Source organism: Haemaphysalis longicornis, unplaced genomic scaffold (genome assembly GCF_048455015.1).
Source record: "Haemaphysalis longicornis isolate Haplotype H1 unplaced genomic scaffold, Haemaphysalis longicornis Haplotype H1 scaffold_1, whole genome shotgun sequence".
Lineage (NCBI taxonomy): Eukaryota > Metazoa > Arthropoda > Arachnida > Ixodida > Ixodidae > Haemaphysalis > Haemaphysalis longicornis.
The window spans coordinates 390,969,865-390,990,327 of NW_027526203.1; the positions used below are offsets into that span (position 1 = coordinate 390,969,865).

Consider the following 20,463-nt stretch of genomic DNA (forward strand, 5'->3'; position numbering starts at 1 on the left):
GCGCCACATGCTCTAGGTGCAGCAGTTTCCGCTGGCTGCTCATTCACAAGTTTAAGCGCCGCCTAGAAACTCGCAGAGTTAAGCGCCGCCTAGAAGTAAGGGGGCACAAGGGTCTTTGATCAAAAACTTTATTTTTGCAGTTATGATGATGAAAATTGGGGGGGGGGGGGGGGGGGGGGGGCACATGTAGTTTCGCATTCTAATTGTAGATATCAAATTTGTTTTTGAGTAAAATGATTATGTTCAAATTTATTTGGATTTTTATATTCAATTTTTTGACAGCCTTTGTAAAAGAACTGCTGGAGGGATGCAGCTAAACAGGGAACCAGTAAACTGCGCACAAATCAAAGAGTGCAATAAGACTAACATTATCATTATATCTGGTCTGTAGCAGAAGTTACGACCACTTGAAGTTTGGGCCTGGAAGGCAAAACCGGTTTTTCTGGTTGCCATCTTCCAGGCCCAAACTTCAAATGGTCGTAACTTCTGCTACAGACCAGATAGAATGATAATGTTAGTCTTATTGCACTCTTTGATTTGTGCGCAGTTCACTGGTTCCCTGTTTAGCTGCATCCCTCCAGCAGTTTTTTTACAAAGGCTGTCATAAAATTGAATATAAGAATCCAAATAAATTTGAATATAATCATTTTACTCAAAAACAAGCTTGATATCTACAATCAGAATGAGAAACTACATGTGCCCCCCAATTTTCATCATCATAACTGCAAAAATAAACTTTTTTGGTTTAAGACCAGTGAGCCCCCTTAAAAAAAGTATTGTAGCCACTAGTATCCTCGGCCGTAGCCAAGCAAAGCGCAAGTGGCTGGCCGCCATTTTGAATAGGCTCGCTTAGTGCGGCGTACTGCCGCGCTGTGCGAGCTCGCTTAGTGCGGCGTACTGCCGCGCTGTGCGAGCCTATTCAAAATGGCGGCATGCCTATTCAAAATGGCGGCCTGTACAAGTCTGCTGGCTTGGTGCCGCGATGTTCGGAGCGGTGTCGTTTCAGTGCCGCCTTTTTTTTTTTAACCTAAAGTGTGCTGGCGGCCGAGAGCTTCGTCGAACCTCTAGGCAAGGCAGCAACTCGGCAGTGCCGGCACTGATAATAGAAATGTCCGCGTCGCTGGGTCTTGAGCCAAGCCTGGGGTAACTCTCGGAAAGCTTGACCGAAAAGCTTGGCTTTCAGCTGCCTATTCGGGAGCATCGAATAATTCGAAAATATCGAATACCTGCATTCGGATCGAAGCGAATAACGAATAGAGAGCTATTCGATCGAATATTCGACAATACCGAATATTCGCCCATCCCTACTAAAGTGTAAAAGCAAGTTTGCCGATATCAGTAGGTAAGAGCGTTGTGAATACCAATTTTCCGCTCGCAGTGGCAGCAGTTGCTTACTAACACAGAAAATGCCAAAAGCGTAAAAATGGGTGTCAACACCCCATCCACTTTCTCGCACTACACTTTGTGACATCACAAACCGTGAATGCATGGTGAAATGGGATTGGTGGAGCTTGCCCAAGGGCTTTCTGAAACAAACACGGACGCAGCCGGGACGTGCAAACGCAAAATACATGTATGCAGGAACTTTTGATGGTCACGCGCTTTTAAAAAGACGCAAACCACAGCTAGCAAACATCATAAGGTGTGATGCCGCATCTCAAGCGGTGGGCTATGTTTGTTTTGAATTCATTGAATGTTTTGCCTTGCATACAAGCGCAGTCAAAAGATGCACACATACGGGCGAATGTGACAGCCTACCTCACCTACTGACCACTAGCACAGGTATACCTGAACCGGCAAATGGCAAAAGCAGGTGTAATGAGTGCAATTGACCCGAAACCAGATGGTTGGGAAATTATTTGATCAACTCCAAGCGTATTTTCAACAACTGCTACCAGGTGGAGGTACGTCCTGAGCACATTTCCAGGAAAGCTTCACTGAGGTTATTCCTCTCCACCAGTTAAGTGCAGGGGCTTGACGGCCAAATTTGCGGTATGCCACCACACCAAGGTGACATCAAACAATCCCTTCCTGATTGGCTGTGACAAAATTGAAAGAAATTGAAAGCCAATGAGGACAGGCTTTAAGGAAGATGGCAGCAATAGAATGCTACCAGGCCTGGTTCGCTCTGGCCGTTTTGTGACGTTGTCTGAAACACTGCAAAAAAAAAAACAAATGGAAGGGAAACGGGAGAGAGAAATGACGGCTCAAATTTCTTTCTCAGCATACAAGGCATCGTTGACCGTTGAACGAAAACTGAGAGGGCTACGGAATGCGTGGTCTTTCAGTTAAAACAAAAAGGTTACTCAACCTTTAGTGTCCCTTTAACAGTTGTTTCTCATACTGATATTAAATTCATAAAGTAGTGCTGAAGTCGGCAGACATGAGTTGAATCTTTGCAATTTTTTTTTATTTTTCAGTGCAACTCCTTGCCCAGCCACATCAAGATAACGGTTTCCCGGGGAAACATATTTGAAGATTCTTTTGGCCAAGTGAGCAAACTCATCACTGTCCAGCTTTATGTAGTTCTTGTCCTCTTGCTGTGTAAACATGGCAAAGCTTGCATGGACGCTTGTTGTAAGAACGGTACAAGGAATGTGTGCAGTGGCCCTTCCCGATGCACCTTTTAACGTAAAAGGCGGAGCGGAAATCCCTGAGTGGAATTGGAGGCTGGGCAGCGTGGCTGCAGAGTGTACCTGTGCCGTGTCCACCATTCCAGATTATGCGGGTCCCACCGCATGAACTGCGAAGAAGGCTCTTCATCACATTCAAGGGGGAAGAAGGCCTTGATTATGGAGGAATAGCCAGGTGAGTTTCCCTGTGACTGGGCGTCACTGTAGCAGCTCCAGTGACCTCACCTACTGACCTTGTACCTTTTCTCCCCCTGGCAGAGAATGGTTTTTCCTGCTGTCGCATGAGGTCCTCAACCCCATGTACTGCCTGTTTGAATACGCTGGGAAGAACAACTACAGCCTACAGATCAACCCCGCAAGCTCGGTGAACCCAGACCACCTGCTCTACTTCCGGTTCATCGGACGCTTCATTGCAATGGTAAGCGCACTACCAGTGCGCACAGCCAGACTCGCCCATAGTTGCACGTTGCGAGGTATGAGGAAGTGCACTCTTCCACTGCCTGAGACGGCTCTTCTCCGCAGGCTCTGTTCCATGGGAAATTCATCTACAGCGGCTTCACGCTACCTTTCTACAAGCGTATGCTGGGTAAGAAGCTCACCATGAAGGACATCGAGTCCATTGACAATGAGTTCTACAACTCCCTCATCTGGATCAAGTGAGTGCACCACGGGGGTTGACCAGTCGGAATCTGTCCACTAACGGGTGCTGCGCCTTTGTCTGCATCTGCTCCAGGGAGAACAACATCGAAGAGTGCTCCCTCGAGCTGTACTTCAGCGTCGACTTTGAGGTGCTGGGGCAGATCCAGTCCCACGAGCTGAAGCCTGGTGGTGGAGAGATTCGCGTCACTGAAGAGAACAAGGACGAGTACCTGAGGTTGGTGTGGCTGTACGAGCACCCTGGCTGGGGGGAGATTAAATGGGGCCTGGCCTCCCCCTCTTGCGCAGGCTGATGACGGACTGGCGCTTCTCCCGAGGCCAGGAAGAGCAGACCAAATCATTCCTGGACGGCTTCAACGAGGTCCTGCCTCTCGAGTGGCTCCACTACTTTGACGAGCGGGAACTCGAGGTGCTGGCCCTGGTCATTGCTTTTGTTTGCCCTAGCTTTTCTTTCCAAGGTCTTGAAAAATGACGCCTCAATGAAACTAGCTCTTGAGGGCTGGTATTTGCGGCATGTTGTTGCATGCTGTTATGCTGCACCAGTGCAGCCTAATTGAATCTGCTGTTTTTACTTCCTTATTCAGTTTCTGTAGCTGTCCAAATTTAGTGCTCTAGCTTCATTCATACCTATTGTCTGTTTGATGTCAGAGCCAGACACAAGCACCGGGCAAGTGAACGACTTTTTTTTATTTACGGGCCAAATCTAATCAGATTAGGAGCATTATGTAACTAAGCATCCTAACAACAAAACTGAAATTGGTTTCAGAGTATCTTTTATACTTTTTTGAGTTACAAGACTAATTACCTGAAAGCTGTATTAAGCATAATTAACCAGGCAAAAACTCGACAAGGTTTTTATGTCAGTGTGATCAGGAAGGTCTATTTTGTGCCGAGAAGCTATTATGTTATCGTTTTATATCCTTTAGGTATAAAAAATAAATGTTTCACCGTCCTTTCAATAACAGAAGTAGTTTCATGTCACAACGAAAGTGCAACTTTTTTCTTTCTGGATACCTAAAGGGAATAAAGCAATAATCTTATGGCTTCTTGGCACAAAATCCTTTCGCCGCACGAGGTCGCGGGTTCGATTCCCGGCCGCTGTGGTTGCTTTTCTGATGGAGGCGAAAAGCAAAAATGCCTGTGTGTACGATATTTCGGCGCACGTTAAAGATCCCCAGCTGGTCAAAATTAATCCAGAGCCCTCCACTACGGCGCGCCTCATCGCCTGTGTTGCGTCGGCGCGTTAAACCCTACAATCAATCGATCAACTGATCACACCGACATAAAGATAATGTTTAGTTCTTGCCTAATTAATTAATCTTGGGGTGACATTGTGAAGGTAGTTAGTCTTCTTATATATATCTGATTTCAGTTTTATTATTAGGATAATTAACTAGACGAATGATCCTAGTTTGATTAACCCCTCTTAAACTCAGTGTAAACAAATTCGTAGTTCAGATATTTCATTTTAATGTCACACAGAAGTGAACTGGTTGAAGATAAACCCATGTAATTCGTTTTTTGCCTATTAAAAGAAAATATTGCGCAGTAGTTAATCTGTACTGTTTGGCAGAAGGCAGAGTGCCATGCGCCATTTGTGTCTGCCATACCAACCAGAAGTAATGCTGCAACTGGTCTGTGCTGTGTTCTTATGCCATTGAAGCCTTGAAAAGTCCACGTTTTGTTTGTTCACGCGCAGGTCGTACCGGTTGAGCATGGTGGAAATTCCTATATGTAGCGCTGCAGATTAGGAGGCACTGTGTCGTCATAGCCATCAGCAGTTCGGTGGTCGGGATAGTGCAAAAGAACGAGCGTTTTTCAGTTTACTTTTCTCGCTGAAAAATGCCTATAAACCAAGCAGAAAAACTTCGAACATGGCCTACACATTCTAGACATTAACTTTAGAAGGTAGTGTTTACAACTCGCCTCAGGGCCCCTTTAACCGCCGTTGACTATCTTTCGTTTTTGTTAGCATTGCATGCTGCACCGTAAACTGTACCCATGGATTTCTTAGTTGCGTGGAACCAAAAGATGCTTGCAATGGCATACGCAGGATTTCGTTTTGGAGGGGCCAAAAGCTGCAGAAAAGAATGAGAAAAACGTGAAATAAAAAACAATGCAAAGAGCAACTAAATTGAATAAATAAACCTTCGGGGTTCGTTGGGGTAGTGTACACTATAGGCGACTGTGTAATATATTATTTTTATTCTTAACGGCATCGCACAATGGCTGACGGTGTGGAGAGCAGACGTCCAATTTGTGCAAATTTGTTGGGTTGTCACGTGTGAACGAACAATAATTTTCAGCTGTCTTATTTGGTCAATAAGCTGAGGTAGTACCCTTAATTGTCACACCCCTCCCCCGCAAACCAGGAAACTTAGCGGGTGGGGGGAGAGGGGATGGGGGGTGCCCTCTCGGCCCCCTTTTGCTTGCTCCAGTGGCTGCTTGTGACTCCTCTCCAGCAGCAGGCACCAAACTCGTTGTAACTTGTTGCTGTCAGCGAGAGGCCCCTGTGGTAATGCTGTGTGGCTTGCCCTTCCAGCTGATGCTTTGTGGGATGCAAGAGATTGACATAGACGACTGGCAGCGAAACAGCATCTACCGGCACTACACGCGCAACAGCAAGCAAGTGATTTGGTTCTGGCAGTTCATCCGAGACATGGACAATGAGAAGCGGGCACGCTTGCTGCAGTTTGTCACGGGCACATGCCGCGTGCCTGTTGGCGGTTTTGCCGAGCTTATGGGTGAGTGGCTGCTTCACACCGTTCTTGGTGGTGCCAGTGGAGTACGGGGCTAAGTACCGTACCTCTGTCGTGAATTGCGTGGTTTTTACAGCCTACCAAATTTTATCGTGGTGTTTGCCAATTTTTTAGGGCACTTATTCTTCACTGTCGGTGAGGCAAGTTGTCGCCAACTGCATAAAATGGTTGTAGCCTGCTACTCATGGTTGTTTGCAGCCTGGTGCTCGCTGTGATTCTCAGGCAACTTGTAGATTACCCTGTCCACAATACAGAAATCTCAACTACCCACGGATCAATGCGACAAATTGGCATCACGCTGTGGCCGTCAGATGTACAGCCTGATGAAAGCTGTGAACTACACCTCCATGCATTAGGTCACCTAATCTATTGCCTAAACAACTGCTTTAAAAATTTCTGTGTGATTGTGAAGTAAAGAAGAGTGCAACGGGCATGGTCTTTGCGTAGGCCAATGCAAAGCGCGTTATTCACATTGAAAGCTTGTGCGTCAAATTATAATGCATCTAGTAGCAACATGGTAAGTTGTTAAGCAAGCACAAAAAAAGCTTCAGAGCACATTTAACTGTGCAGTTCTGCCTCTGTGGTCACGAGACTGTGATTGTGAAAAATTAATTGCAACAGCGTATGCAGCCAAATGTCAGTGCTCTCGCAGTGAAATAAAAAGTAATGTGGACTAAGAGCTACACACCAAATGCCAATCTGGGCCATAAATGGGTGTAGCTACAGGGCTGGAACCCCGGCTAGCTGGCTACGGCAGGCACCATCATCCCCCAAAATCCTCCAAGAGTTGCAGTGGGTTCAACTCGCCAAAAAAGCAACGACGGGCTCCGAAGGGCCGGATGAACCAGGGGATTTATTGGGCAAGTGGTACAGTGCAAAAACGCAATAACTGGGCCAAGAAGTTCACTATACCAAAGCGCGCCTTGCCTGGCCCATACAAGCAGCGGAGGCCGAGGCTACGCATGCGCCGCGAGTGGTGTAGGCCCGAATGGGATACCTGCGCGTCCGATCACGGGCGAACAAGGAGGCGGTGGACAACCACCATCTTCCCTCGTGTTTTCCCTTCTCGGTCCCCCGTGAAGTGCCCACACCACTTTTAAAAGGCACGGGGTAAATAAGGAAGGTTCCTGGGCGTAGAGGAGGGACGGTGGCGGTGTGGGGGGGGGGGGGGGGGGGGGAGTTCTTGCCTGCCAGTGCGCTGACCCGCAAGATGACGCAGCGACGTGACTCATCTCGTGGGGCGAACGCACATGCTGTGTGCAGCTGAAGACCACACTCGCAGGAAGGGGCATAGGGGATTTAACCCTTTCGCTGTTACTGGCGTAGTCTTACGTTTTCGCATTTCCCCTTCGTAGTGTCACCGACGCACCGGCATGTTTTCCATTGTGCATTCGAAAATTCGCACCACAGTGCAAAGCGGTGGACTGTTAGCGTCATCTGTCGAATCTTTCAAGTAGCTCATATTTTCACTTGCAAGCTCTTTCACAAAATATTGAAGAGTACGGAGCGACTGCGCCCCACCCTTCGGTGCTGGGGGACATGGTCGCTCCGCGCGCTGTTCTCTGTCGGGATGAGTGATCATGTGGCACGCGTGCTATTACTTGTGCAAGGGTTGTTGTGCCTGCCATCCGCAATGGGTTTCTAGGTTTTTTTGCTTTTTTCTTTTATTCTGCTCCCGCGTCTGCTACGGTGTGCCAGGTTAGCCCAGCGCGCCGTTGCCTCTCTAATAGACCAAAACATGACTCGATCGCGGCTTTCGCTCGCTCGCCGCGCCCTCACTTGTCACTGTCAGCAGCAAACAAGGTTGTTGTGTCAACGTTGTATCCCCTTTTATCTCTATTTGCCATCATTATTTCGCAACGCGTCATTTCTGTGTGTTGTGCGAGCTGCTGAAAGTGCTCCCTCCATGCGTGCAGTTACTTTCGGATGGCTGACCGCGTGGGGTCTTTGACTGCGGTCAGGAGCGATGGTTCTCCCGAATAAAGTCGAGCTCGGATTCTTATTCTGAGAGTTTCTCATCCGAGGAAGGGGTGTGGATTCACAACGTCAGATTCTGATGTTGAAACGGTTGGGGGGGGTCGTCCCGGAAGCGTGCACGGCAAACTGAAAATACCTGGAAGAAAGGCAGTTTCTCACCCACGCTCTTTCCTTTCGATGTGTTACATGCCGGACGCTATCATAGTCAAATAAAGCACTATGTTCCTTCCCTGATATTCCGGTAACCAAGCCAACACTGGTTGCGTCACGGCCAGAAACTTAAAGGAGGATCCCCGCAAGGGAAAAAAAGTTTTTTTTTTTTTTTTTTTTTTTTAACAGTATCGTAAAGTTCCGAGAGAAGGCCCTCCCTGAAACATTACCCACCCCTTCTATAGGAGGGAAATATTCGATTTGCTAAACGACTCCAAAGATCGCCCACTCCCTAGAATCGATGGCTTTAGCATTGATGGGTAAACGAAATAAGTGCGAATCATCTCTGTACTCTGCCGCTATTTCGCAGTGCGTTCCTGCCGCCGAGTATGTTGCAGATCGTGTTTGAACCTCCCGCGCAAATGTCACGTGATTCGGAGGAGTGTCTAGTGAAAATGTGAGGGGGAGGGCGTTCCTCGGCAGCAATGCGTGGGGTAGGAAGTGAGAGATGACGCCATAGTAGCGCGTGCCGCCCTCCCGCTCGCACTGTTACCAGACGTGCCGACGAGCGTCTCGTGCAGACTCAACATTCTGCCCTCCCCCTCACACTCTCACCACACTTTCCTCTGTGTTTTCTTTCGGTTGTCGCTCCCTCGGTTACAATGCCGAGACCATCGCAGCCGCGAAACCACAGTAGCGGCAGCCAAAGTGCTGCGCACTAAAGCAAGCACGGGCTACAATGCTTGGTGGCTGCGCCGGCAGCGAAGGAGATGGTGGAGGCACCTGATGGACAAAATGATAGCAGCCACAATTCATTCCGGGGCTGCGCAGTGAAATGCCGATTGCAGCGGCTACGCAGTTGCTTCTCCTGTGACACTAGCTTAACCTTGGTGAAGCGCTTGTGACATTATCTGGCCGTGCTAGGAAGCTCTGTTTCCCCTCCTGTCTTGTTCTTGCTCGGTGGCTGGAAGTGTGCATCAAACATTCCGGGCCAAATGATTTATGGTATGACGGTGCACTATCTCCTCTTTTTCTCCTTTTTCATTGACATTGTGCAAGGTTGGAGTGTTGCAATGTGCGGAAAAATTATGCAAGAAATGCTTAACCCAACCATTGTTATGCCTAGTTTTATGTAAGGATTAGCGACTTCACAAGTGCTCTGTAATGATTGCGGGTGTACAAAACGGCTGATTTTGCAGTGATTCAGGCTAAAACAGTTAGCCTAGGGCCAACCATAGATTGTTTGCAGAGGTGTTGCATTCTGCAGCAGGTCCCGTCATTACCTTGAAGAAATCATCGCGGAAGTAATGGCAGCATCCGATAACCTGTGACGGGCGTGTCCTTTCCAGCAGTGAGGCATGTGCAGGGATACATGCGGTGCACAATGGGAGCTGCAAACGTAGAAGGCAGTGGTTTGTAGGATAGCACATTTCTGCCTGCATTTAAAGAGTTTTATATGAACTTCTGTTGCTACATGCGATTCATTTCGACTTCGTGAATTAGTGCAGGCAAAACAGGCGGTGTGGTTTTTACCAAGCCACTTTGCCCTGACTGGAGCCAAGGCCCAGATGCAGCGAGTGCGGCATGAACAGCGTCGATTGCTCACTTCTTTCCAGGAAGCAACGGGCCGCAGCGCTTCTGCATTGAGAAGGTGGGCAAGGAGACGTGGCTTCCCCGCAGCCACACCTGCTTCAACCGGCTCGACCTGCCCCCGTACAAGAGCTACGAGCAGCTGGTAGAGAAGCTCACCTACGCCATAGAGGAGACCGAGGGCTTTGCTCAGGAATGATGCCTTCTCTGCCCCATCTGTCTGCTCCTGGTGCCCGCTTAGAGGAGATGCTGCGGGCCTCTCCGCAAATGGCTTCCCGGGGCATTTCAGTTGTGCTACCCGGCCATTAGGGCACCTCACCACTGCATGTTCCATTGGCATAAGATTGGCGAAGAAAAATTTTTCTATGCTGCTTGTTTTGTTTGCTCGACGAAGCTGCATTGCGACGTTTTTGCTTGCTCGGCGTTGCTGCATCGAGAACTGCAAGGGTGCTGCCTGAATTATTTTTATTTCTTTTGTGTCCTGGTACTGTGATACGAAACAACACTGCACCGACACCAGTAGTGGTGCAACGGTTTCCCCCATAGTGGTTGGCTGCTTTGAGCTATTGTTTGCCTTTTATCTTTTGGTCAGCCCCAGCTGCTGCATCAAAGCAATGTCTGGTCTCATCTAGGTTGGTTCCTCTGTTAGGTCGTCGCCTTTGGTGGCGCTTCGAAGCTGTAAAGTCACTAAGCCAACACTGCTTCTCTCGCCGAGGGATCGATGTAAAGCAGTTGACCGCTTCTTGTTGGTAAAGAGAGATATTTATTCTGTCCATGTGCTCACCTGGCATTTATGAAGAGTTGCCTGGAAGTTTTTACTTTGGTTTTTACCTACGTCAGTGCATGTCAGACATGCAACCCAGTTGATGCGAATAGAGTTGAAGCACTAAAGTTGAGACAGTGTTCCCGCCTCAGGGAGTCTGCCACGGCAGCATGGAGGTGTGCTTAGAAAAACTGCCAGCACTGCTTTCCTTGGCACTCCAGTGGACCAGTGTGTGCCACCGCTCTTGTAGACAGGTCATCTGCAATAGGGGCCCTCCCCACGTTAGAGGGCATTAGGTGAAAGACTGGCTTCGTTGTCCCCCCTGACAAATTGGCTGGCTGCGCCAATGCAGCTGCAGGTGCAATTTTAGCCATGTACCATTAACAGTGGGGCTGCTTACCTCTGTACATATGCTCCTCAGATCTTTCTATTGACACAGGGGAGTCTCTTAGGGGACTACAACGAAGAATGTCAGGCTGATATGCATCCATGCTGCCAGGCAAGCTAGGAGATGTAAATACTGTGTAAAAAAAAAAAAAACAGTGAGGTGGGAAGGGCCTACTTTGGACGCTTCCCCATTTCCAGGTAGATTTTAGCCCATCTTGGCATGTCTTGGATTGCCCCCGTCCCTCTGTTCCATTTTTATTTGAAACCAGTGGGTCTAGGTGTTCAAATCTGCTTATTACTGGGTGTTTCCGATGGCTACGTGCTCTGGAAGGTCTTGCCTATGTGCCGTTTAACAGATTGGCTTTAAAGTGTGTTTGGCCAGCACTGTTTTTATGCCAATGCTTCCTGTCTGGTTATGGTAGCAGTACAAGCCTGTTCATCTGATGTGTGCATCAAGTCCATTTTATTGGCTTCCTGAGGATGTAATGAATGTTGTTTACATTTTTTTTTTATGCATTGTGTTGGCTGTGGTTGTGAAAATGCAATCTCTTGAAGTGTTGGTCAGTTTCGGTGCACACCTTGGTTGCACTATTCTGGACAAAACCCTCAAACCACTGCAAACCCCGCACCACTACATTGCTGTCTGTCATGACTGTCTGCGTCAACTGTGCTGCCTGCCACTGCAGGCAATGCTGTAGTTCAGTGGTTTCATGGTTTGCATTCGGTTTGTCCACTATAGTAAATGTACATACTTTCCAAAATGTTTCCGTACACAGAGTTGCTCATGCTAGCGTACCTTGCTCTCGTGGCAGTTTCTTGTATTTCTTCTTTAGATTGTTTTAGTCAAGATTTGGGTATAAGTGAACAGGGCTGCTGAGAAGGCGCGCACTAATGTTTTGTCACTGTGTAGAGCCACCTCCTGCAAGTATAACCTGCCTGTAATTATTGTTTTAGACATAGTATCTTGTACTGAACCATGATTTCCTGAAAGTCATTGCCAAGATGTCGTACACTGAGGATACTTTGTGTAGTATGTTAAAACTATGAAGAGAATATATGAATATATATATAAATATATATATATATATAATATACACATGAAAAAAAGCTTTGCAAGATCAGCACTTTACCAAGTTCCACTGTACATACAAATGGATTAAACTTGGGTGCAAAGTCAAATGCTGTCTTGTAAGATTTGTTCACATTACTTGGGCTCAAAGCGGGCCTGCATTTGAGACAATTGTTAGTTTTGGGATGCGTATTCTTTGTGCAGCTCTTAAAAGGGCTATGAAGACAAAATACATGCTTGATTCATTTGAAAAATTGCCTCGTTGAAATAACACTTGTATCGCATTTTAACTATACATCGTTGAAATAACACTTGTATCGCATTTTAACTATACAAAGAAAGAAAGAAGAGAATAGGCAGACAACTCGCAAACAACTTTCCCATTCTAGAATTATGACTCAGTACAGCACACTTGTGCAGCTAGCTGAGGCCTACAAATCAAACGAATTAAGTAGAAATTATAATGTGGCAAGCTAAGCTTTTTGCTTTTGAAATTTACTACCTATTCTTTTATATCACTAAGAAACATGGGGTAACCAATAGAAGTTCCAAAAGAAATGTAAACGTACGCAGCTGAACTGCAAACGAACTACCACCGGCTGCTGCTGCGAAACCCTGCTGTTGTGCAGATTTTCTGTTGCACTGACCAGCTCCTATATGCAACACTGCCCCTTGCGCAACCTTGTTTGTTGAGTTATACTTTGTTTAATGATGCAATAATTATGAACTGTAACAAGATGCAGCACATACAGGTCTGACTGAGGAAGGGTGACTGATCGGCATTGCCGTGCCACCTAGGAAGGTTGACTGTATTCAACTAGCACGTTTGTTACCTCAGTTTGGGTTCCTCTTGGCTTGCAGCGTTTAGATGCTAGATGGAGTCAACGTACTGTCCGTTCTAGGCATCCCTATTGCATCGTTGCCAACATCGCGAAACTTGCAATGCAGCAGAATTTAAATTTTCTCTAATTAAATTTTGGGCGGAATAAAGCATAATTTACTGGATAAGCACTGGGGGTATTGCCTGTATATGTATGTGCAAGCGTGAGACTGGAGTGCACAGCAACTTCCTCTTTCCTCGTAAATAGTTGAAGGAAAATTCCTTTAAGTAGTTTGTGCCATGGATTCAGTCTTGATTCGCATGGAAGCATGCAGAGAAAGACAACTGGGGCAGAATCGGGCACGCAAAGCAGCAGAAGTCGTCGGGAGCCCTGGACCAAAGGTACCACCCCTGCTGACCCCGTTGGAAACTGTTGCACGTGGCACGAGCCCTCGCGGTGGAGTGCCGCCCAACCACTAAAAAAATATAAACGTTTTTCCTCCCTCAGGGTAACAGAATGGCCATCGAGTGATGGGTCTTGAAGTTGGAAAATACAGATGACTTGGTGGAGGGATGAGATGAGGAAATTAGGTGGCGAAGAATGGGTTCGGACAGCACAGGGTAAGGGCAGTTGGAAGTCCGAGAGAAGCCTTTGCCATGCAGTGGACATGAATAGGCTGATGATGATGCCATAGGTGTCGGGCAGTGGCTTTCACTTGGCTCCCATTCTCGCTTTTTGTGGCGCACACTTTTTGCTGCTTGTTATATTGACAATAAGCTGTGATGTGTGCCTTCTGTTTTTCTAGCAGGCACCACGCGTTACCACCATTGTGTTTATTTGGAGACCTAAAACTTGAGGAATCATATGCCTGGATGGCGTACTTATGGCGGAATTATTTATTGTGAGTGCCCATGCACTTGGGTTTGCCACAGTGTATGGTCCTGAGCCCCCAAACCAAAATTATGTGAAGCATGAAACAAGGGAAAAAAAGTGTTTCATGCTTTGCATTTTTTTTTTTACAGTTTAACTGTTAGTGGTATGCTCAGGATATCCTACCTGATTGCAGCTTTTGCGACTATATCGCGGAGGTAACCATGTATTCATTTCATTCCCTCATCCCCATCCCCGCAGAGTAGCATGTTGGCAACAACATGCCGGCAGACCTCTGCTTTCCTGTAATAAAGATATTTTTCTCTCTCTCTCTCTTTTGGAGGAGGAGTGTTGTTATGGTAAAACAAAGTAACTTGGCTGTGAAATCATCGAGTGAGCATTGCAAGGTAAGTGTCGAGGATATGCTTACACGTGTGTGCCATAAAATCAGCTGCAGTGACTTAATGGAAGAATAACCATTGAAGAGTGGGCAGAGATGACCTTGTGGCAGTCTGGCAGAGAGGAAAGGAAGGACCCCGCAGTAATCCTACGAAATATGGAAACTTGAAGACTTCGTTGACAGAATCGTGAAGTATTTTAGGGAAGCCCAACACTTTGGCAGGCAGAGTGGGTGCAATAATTTGACGATGCAAATAATACATTTCAGAAGTGGTTCTTCCACACCGAGTTGGGAGTGGTGTCTTGAGTTTGCAATTTCACTTTGTTCCTAGATGATCTGATGGTAGGGCCAGCATTGTGGGAACCAGCCCAGGAACCATGTAATGTCAAAATATCGTAATGCGGCACCAATCTGACAATATCTGTGAAAGGTTTTGAATAGGATGATTGACTGCCAGTTAGTCGTGCAGTACCACCTATTTGCTGTGCATGATATGTGTGACGTGGCTTGAAATGTGTGGGATGGCAAAAGCCTTAAAAACCTGGCCAGTCCGCATCAATGTGAACTTTTATGCAAAAAGTTTGCTCTACTGTATGATGGTTCATTGTATCAAAAGGTTGGCCAGTGCTCATATACCCACCCTGGAATGCTTGGCCAGTGTAAACGTGCTCACCAAGCCTAAGACAAGTGCGCCAAGCCGCATTCTCTTGTGACCTGTGATCAGAGGCAAATCCTCGCTGACCATCTGGGTGGTGTGGATGCAGCACGCAGGTAACCTTAGCAGTGGTCACAACTAGCAAAGCCGGTTTTATGGATTCATGGATTATTCAAATGAGAACGTGATATGGAACATCAATATAATGAGGCCCTACTTGCAGCCAAAAGTTTCATTAATTTCGTTTACTTGAGGTTGATACATTTAGGCTGTCTAAATAATGTTACAGGCGCTTAAAGAAATTCTGCAATTGTCCCTCAGGAGGCTTCTGCAATAACACCATCAAAACCAGCTTTTTTTTTATATTGGAAGTGTAATATACACTTCGTGGACGCAACATTTTAAGAGCAACCCTGCATTCTAGACAGCCTAGTGCTTGTAACCGTTGCAGATGGCGGCACATGTACTTGCGCACTCTTATAGGGGTCCTGAAAGGCGTTTTGAGCACACCAAATCAACTAGCGCAATATTTACGTGCACTGGTCAATGTCATCTGTGCCAAGTATAACATTTTTACGTGCAGCGGAAAGGTCCCACTTTCGTTGCCAAATTTGTTGACGCGTTCCCACCCTTTGACGCGTCCCCTGTGTGCTTTTGGGCTCCGCCATCCTACCGCATGTACAGAGGTCAACACTCTTAACGCGCGAACGCGTGGCCTTCGATACGCGCAGCGCAGCCTGCTGATATGCTGATAGCCACCGGCGTGACCAGCGAGATTAGGGGACGGCGCTGAGCTAGCGGCTTGGCATGTGAAAGCTATTGCCGATGCTTACGTGTTTCCCCTCTCTCCCTCAAAACAAGGAAGCATCGGAAGCATATATATATATATATATATATATATATATATATATATATATATATATATATATATATAGCGAATCAGAACGGTAAATGAGGGGCTCCTTGAAAATAAGACAGAAATAAGAGTTGGCAGTCAAGAAGACCTCGGAAAGCAAAGGGGAGATTGTGGTAGGTCATTGAAACAGATAAAGAATTTGGAAAGAAAGAAAGTGGAGAAAAAATTCCCGCCAGGTGGGATCCGAACCCTGTTATGACTCACCGGCGCCATGTTTGCGCGGGTCAGTCACCCGCCGGTCGACCTCCCCACCGCTTGTCGACGGAAACGAAAGGAAGCCGACACCGCGGCGGCGGCCACTGATTGACAGCGGCTTTTGAGCGGTGTTTAGTGTTGTTGCCCAAAAGGGATTAAGGAGCCGCCGCTCGTCCCCCGGCCTGAGCAACTGAACGCGTGTGCGCGTGAAAGCCCAGACGGCGACGACCGGACAATGGGACCCAGTGGCGGCGGCAGCACAGCGAAGAAGGCATGGCAATGGTCAAGCCATTAACCCTTCCGAGTGATTCCACGAACCTTGTTAGCTCCCTGGGAAGTATGTGTGAGAACCCCACCGTGGGAACGCAGCGCGCGGCGGACACCAAAAAGATAGGAGGCGCTCGCGCGTCTTCCGTTCTTCCCCTTCTACTACAGCAACACCGACTAGATGCTCCTGACGAGTGGCAAGGGTGTGTGTGTGTGTGTGTGTGTGTGCCGTGCATCTGTCGACATACCTGAAAGGCGTGTCCCTACCCGAGGGCGGTGCTTCACAGCGAGGAACTTACACCTCACCATTGGTCCGCATTGTTTTGTATGGGGATCCCCAACCTAGGGAACTAGGGATCGGGGGTCAACAAAAAGGGCGTGCTGCGGCCCGCCAAGAGCTGTCTTCTGTCTTCATCTCGACAACTCACTGTAAAAATGTAAATAAACCCGTTGAGTTTGCTCTAAGCTCTCCCCTAGTCCTGGCTCGACGAAGCGACGGCGACCGGCCCCGCTACCAGCAGACTGCGGTCGCTACAACCCGCAACAAGACGCAACAACCCACGACCTACACTTTTTTCTCCATTTTCTTTCTTTCCAAATTCTTTATCTGTTTCAATGACCTACCACATCCTCCCCTTTGCTTTCCGAGGTTTTCTTGACTGTCAACTCTTAATTCTTTGTTATTTTCTGTGTTATATTCTGTGTTATATATTTGAAACAGATAAAGAATTTGGAAAGAAAGAAAGTGGAGAAAAAAGTGGAGGTCGTGGGTTCGGATCCCACCTGGCGGGCATTTTTTTCTCCACTTTCTTTCAAAGTTCTTTATCTGTTTCAATGACCTACCACATCCTCCCCTTTGCTTTCCGAGGTCTTCTTGACTGCCAACTCTTATTTCTGTCTTATTTTCAAGGAGCCCCTCATATATATGTAGCGAATCAGAATAGGAAATGAGGGGCTCGTTGAATATGACAGAAATAAGGGTTGGCAGTCAAGAAAACCTCGGAAAGCAAAGGGGAGGGTATGCTAGGTCATAGAAACAGATAACGAATTTAGAAAGAAAGAAAGAAAGGAGAAAAAACGCCCGCCAGGTGGGATCCGAACCCACGACCTCCAGAATACCGGTCTGGTGCGATAACCACTACGCTACCGGCGGGGCTATTTTTCCACTCCACTTTCTGGGGTATTTATATCAATGTAATTTTTTCCTGTGCTTGGGGTGGTAGCCAGCGCCTCTCCGACTTCTCGGGGTGCAGGGGGCCTTCTTTTTAAGCCCCGGGCCGTGACTCGAGTGTCTACGACATGTCGAGAGTGGTCGACCAGCGTTGAACCCTCTTAAGCTCCCTATGGCACCAAGACTGCCAGAACAGAGGCCCTCCCTATGCATGTAGCGAATCAGAATAGGAAATGAGGGGCTCGTTGAATATAAGGCAGAAATAAGGGTTGGCAGTCAAGAAAACCTCGGAAAGCAAAGGGGAGGATATGGTAGGTCATAGAAACATAACGAATTTAGAAAGAAAGTGGAGAAATATAATATATATATATATATATATATATATATATATATATATATATATATATATATATATATATACATGAGAATATATGAGAATCCTACTTAATTCACAAATTCAACTCCATGGAACCTGCTGGAATTAATGCGTCTAAGGGCAACTTGGAATCCTTGCGATATTAACCGGGAATACAGCATTAGGCATGTTCGTGCATATACCTCATCCAAAGTCTATGACCGTTCACTCTGCTCTGTACCTGGTCACCTAATTTCTTTTTTTTTTATTCCTTAGCGTCTAGCTTAATACTCGCCCTCATGCCCCCAACTTTTGCTTTTGGAATTCAATTTTATTTATTTAATTTCTCCCCTTTTTTTTTACTCCGCGTGGTCTTGTGCCCCGTACGTCACTCTAACTTTATCTTTTCGTTTTTGAGTTTCAGGACAGGCCTGTTCCAGGAATGTTGCCGTGGGTGACACGTGCCATTTCAGTTGCCGGGTCATTGCTTTTTCTTTAGTGTGTGGGTTTATGTGGTTTCCCTCCCTGTTTCTTTCTCCTTTTTTTCTTTTTTCCTTGACCTAGTTAGTTTTCCCCCGTCTCTATCTTTTCTTTTGACCTGATGCTTGCAGATAGTTTCTGATAAGGACCCCACCCTCACCGCCTGGTCTGCCTCCGGCGGTTCTGAGATCCTTTCCCTATACCCCGCGGCGGGTCAATAAGCACCCTCTCATCCTTTCTGTCCAAAAATTCCACGAAAATCAACCATCAGCTGACTTCCGTGTGACCTACTTCGCGGCTTTAACTAGACAACCTTCTTGGCCCCTCAATCTCTCCCCCGACACACTCCGAAACCAATCAGCTTGCTCAATTTCCCTTCCATCTTTCCCTCTCCTTTCACCTGGGGTCCTACCCCTATATAAACCCTGCCTGCCAGGCGAGAGATTGCCCTGAGGAAAGCAAGTTCTCTTTGCTGAAACGTAGGCCACAATCGTGCTTTTACCTTGTTCGAAGTTTTTCTTCTCTTGTATATATATATATATATATGTCTCTTGCGTGAGAGGCACGCAAGAGACAAAGGCAACCGACGCCAACCTCCAAGGGGGGTTTATTTCCAAAACCCTTCCCTATAGCTGGCCACGTCTTTTCGGTCATCGAGGGGTCCCGCGTTGCTCAAGCGGCCGGCGTCGTTCGACTCCGCCGCTACCGGTGGACGCTGGGCGGTCCAGGCTCGAAGGGGAAGGCGCCGGTTCGCTCCGCCGCCGCACGCCGTCTCGTCCCCGCTCGGAGCGGCCGCCCGCCGCCGCCGAGCGCCACAGCCGAAGTGCCTCGCTCTCCGCAGCCGCGCCTCTCCGCCGAAGCGACTCCGAGCTCCCCGCTCCCAAGCGCGCCGGTGGCGCCATCTCGCGACGCGCAAGCGAACCACTCTATTCTTGCCGTCTTGTTGCGCAATCCCGCGCAAGCCGCACGGCCCTCCGAGCGCTGCCGCGTACCGAGTCGAGATCACGGGCAGCCACAATTCCCACAATATATATGGCCTCTGTTCTGGCAGTCTTGGTGCCATAGGAAGCTTAAGAGGGTTCAACGCTGGTTGACCACTCTCGACGTGTCGTAGACACTCGAGTCACGGCGCGGGGATTAAAAAGAAGGTCCCCTTCACCCCGAGAAGTCAGAGTGGCGCTGGCTACCACCCCCAAGCACAGGAAAAAAATTACATTGACATAAATACCCCAGAAAGTGGGGGGGGGGGGGGAATCGCCCCTCCGGTAGCGTAGTGGTTATCGCACCAGACCGGTATTCTGGAGGTCGTGCGTTCGGATCCCACCTGGCGGGCATTTTTTTCTCCGCTTTCTTTCTTTCTTTCCAAATTCTTTAACTGTTTCAATGACCTACCACAACCTCCCCTTTGCTTTCCGAGGTTTTCTTGACTGCCAACCCTTATTTCAATATCTATATATATATATATATATATATATATATATATATATATATATATATATATATATATATATATATATATATATATGTAGCGAATCAGAAAATTGGAAATGAGGGGCTCCGTGAAATAAGACAGAAAATAAAATAAGACAGAAAATATATATATTTTCTCTCTATATCTATATATATATAACACAAGGATCCAAGGGGGAAACAATTGAGGTAGGTCGACCCCCAGCTTTGCTGTTTCTTCAGCCTTCCACTACTAGTGCAAGCTTCACCACTTCTTGCGTTTTAGTATACCAGAAAGACTATCACCTTTAAAATCACCTTAAATTTACTCACAATTTAATCACAATCACCTTAAATTTACTCATGCGCCCCTTGTGCTCACACTGGAGCAGGCGCGAAAGCCGGATTCACTGTTATAATACCCTATCTGCGGTTGTGCACATTTTACATGTGGCGCAGTTTTTTTTTATTGTATTATTTTGCTAATGCCACCGAACCAAGCTCAAGCTTAAACAGCTTCGCTGGTAATACTGGTAATAAATTATGCCAATTCGTATTGTTTTAAATGCCGTGAGGTAAAAAAAAAAAACCCGCTCGTAGAAAATGTTCAGTTCCACCCCTGTAAACTAGTAGAAAATACCTAGAAAGTTGGAGGTCTTTTAGACCATTTGGAGGTCTTTTATACCGTTTTTCTTAGTTTCCAACACCTTCATTTTTAGCTTTACACCCATGTGGCAGAAAGAGTCTTGAATTAATGAACACTCTTCTTGGTGGGTGTTGAAAGGGTGTGGAATAGGTGTTTGGTATTTAATAATAAAATTTTATTACTCATTGAACGCAATAACCACCTTACGATCCAAAAGTTTCTTGCAACTCATACTAAAGCTTGACTTTGGGCT

The 20,463-nt window shown here is 47.0% G+C and overlaps 1 protein-coding gene across 3 annotated transcripts in view; it reads left to right on the plus strand.

Annotated features, from left to right (window-relative positions):
• Su(dx) (WW domain containing E3 ubiquitin protein ligase suppressor of deltex) overlaps positions 1-12,095 on the plus strand; it is a 46,438-nt gene extending 34,343 nt beyond the window's left edge. For all 3 annotated transcript variants that reach the window (XM_077686603.1, XM_077686605.1, XM_077686604.1), the window contains 8 exons: positions 2,421-2,492; positions 2,720-2,808; positions 2,892-3,051; positions 3,156-3,289; positions 3,367-3,507; positions 3,579-3,699; positions 5,833-6,034; positions 9,793-12,095. In XM_077686603.1, the coding sequence (XP_077542729.1) occupies positions 2,421-2,492; positions 2,720-2,808; positions 2,892-3,051; positions 3,156-3,289; positions 3,367-3,507; positions 3,579-3,699; positions 5,833-6,034; positions 9,793-9,965 (1,092 nt within the window). In that variant the 3' untranslated portion in view covers positions 9,966-12,095. The remainder of the gene's footprint in view (positions 1-2,420; positions 2,493-2,719; positions 2,809-2,891; positions 3,052-3,155; positions 3,290-3,366; positions 3,508-3,578; positions 3,700-5,832; positions 6,035-9,792) is intronic.
• Positions 12,096-20,463: the final 8,368 nt, after the last annotated feature.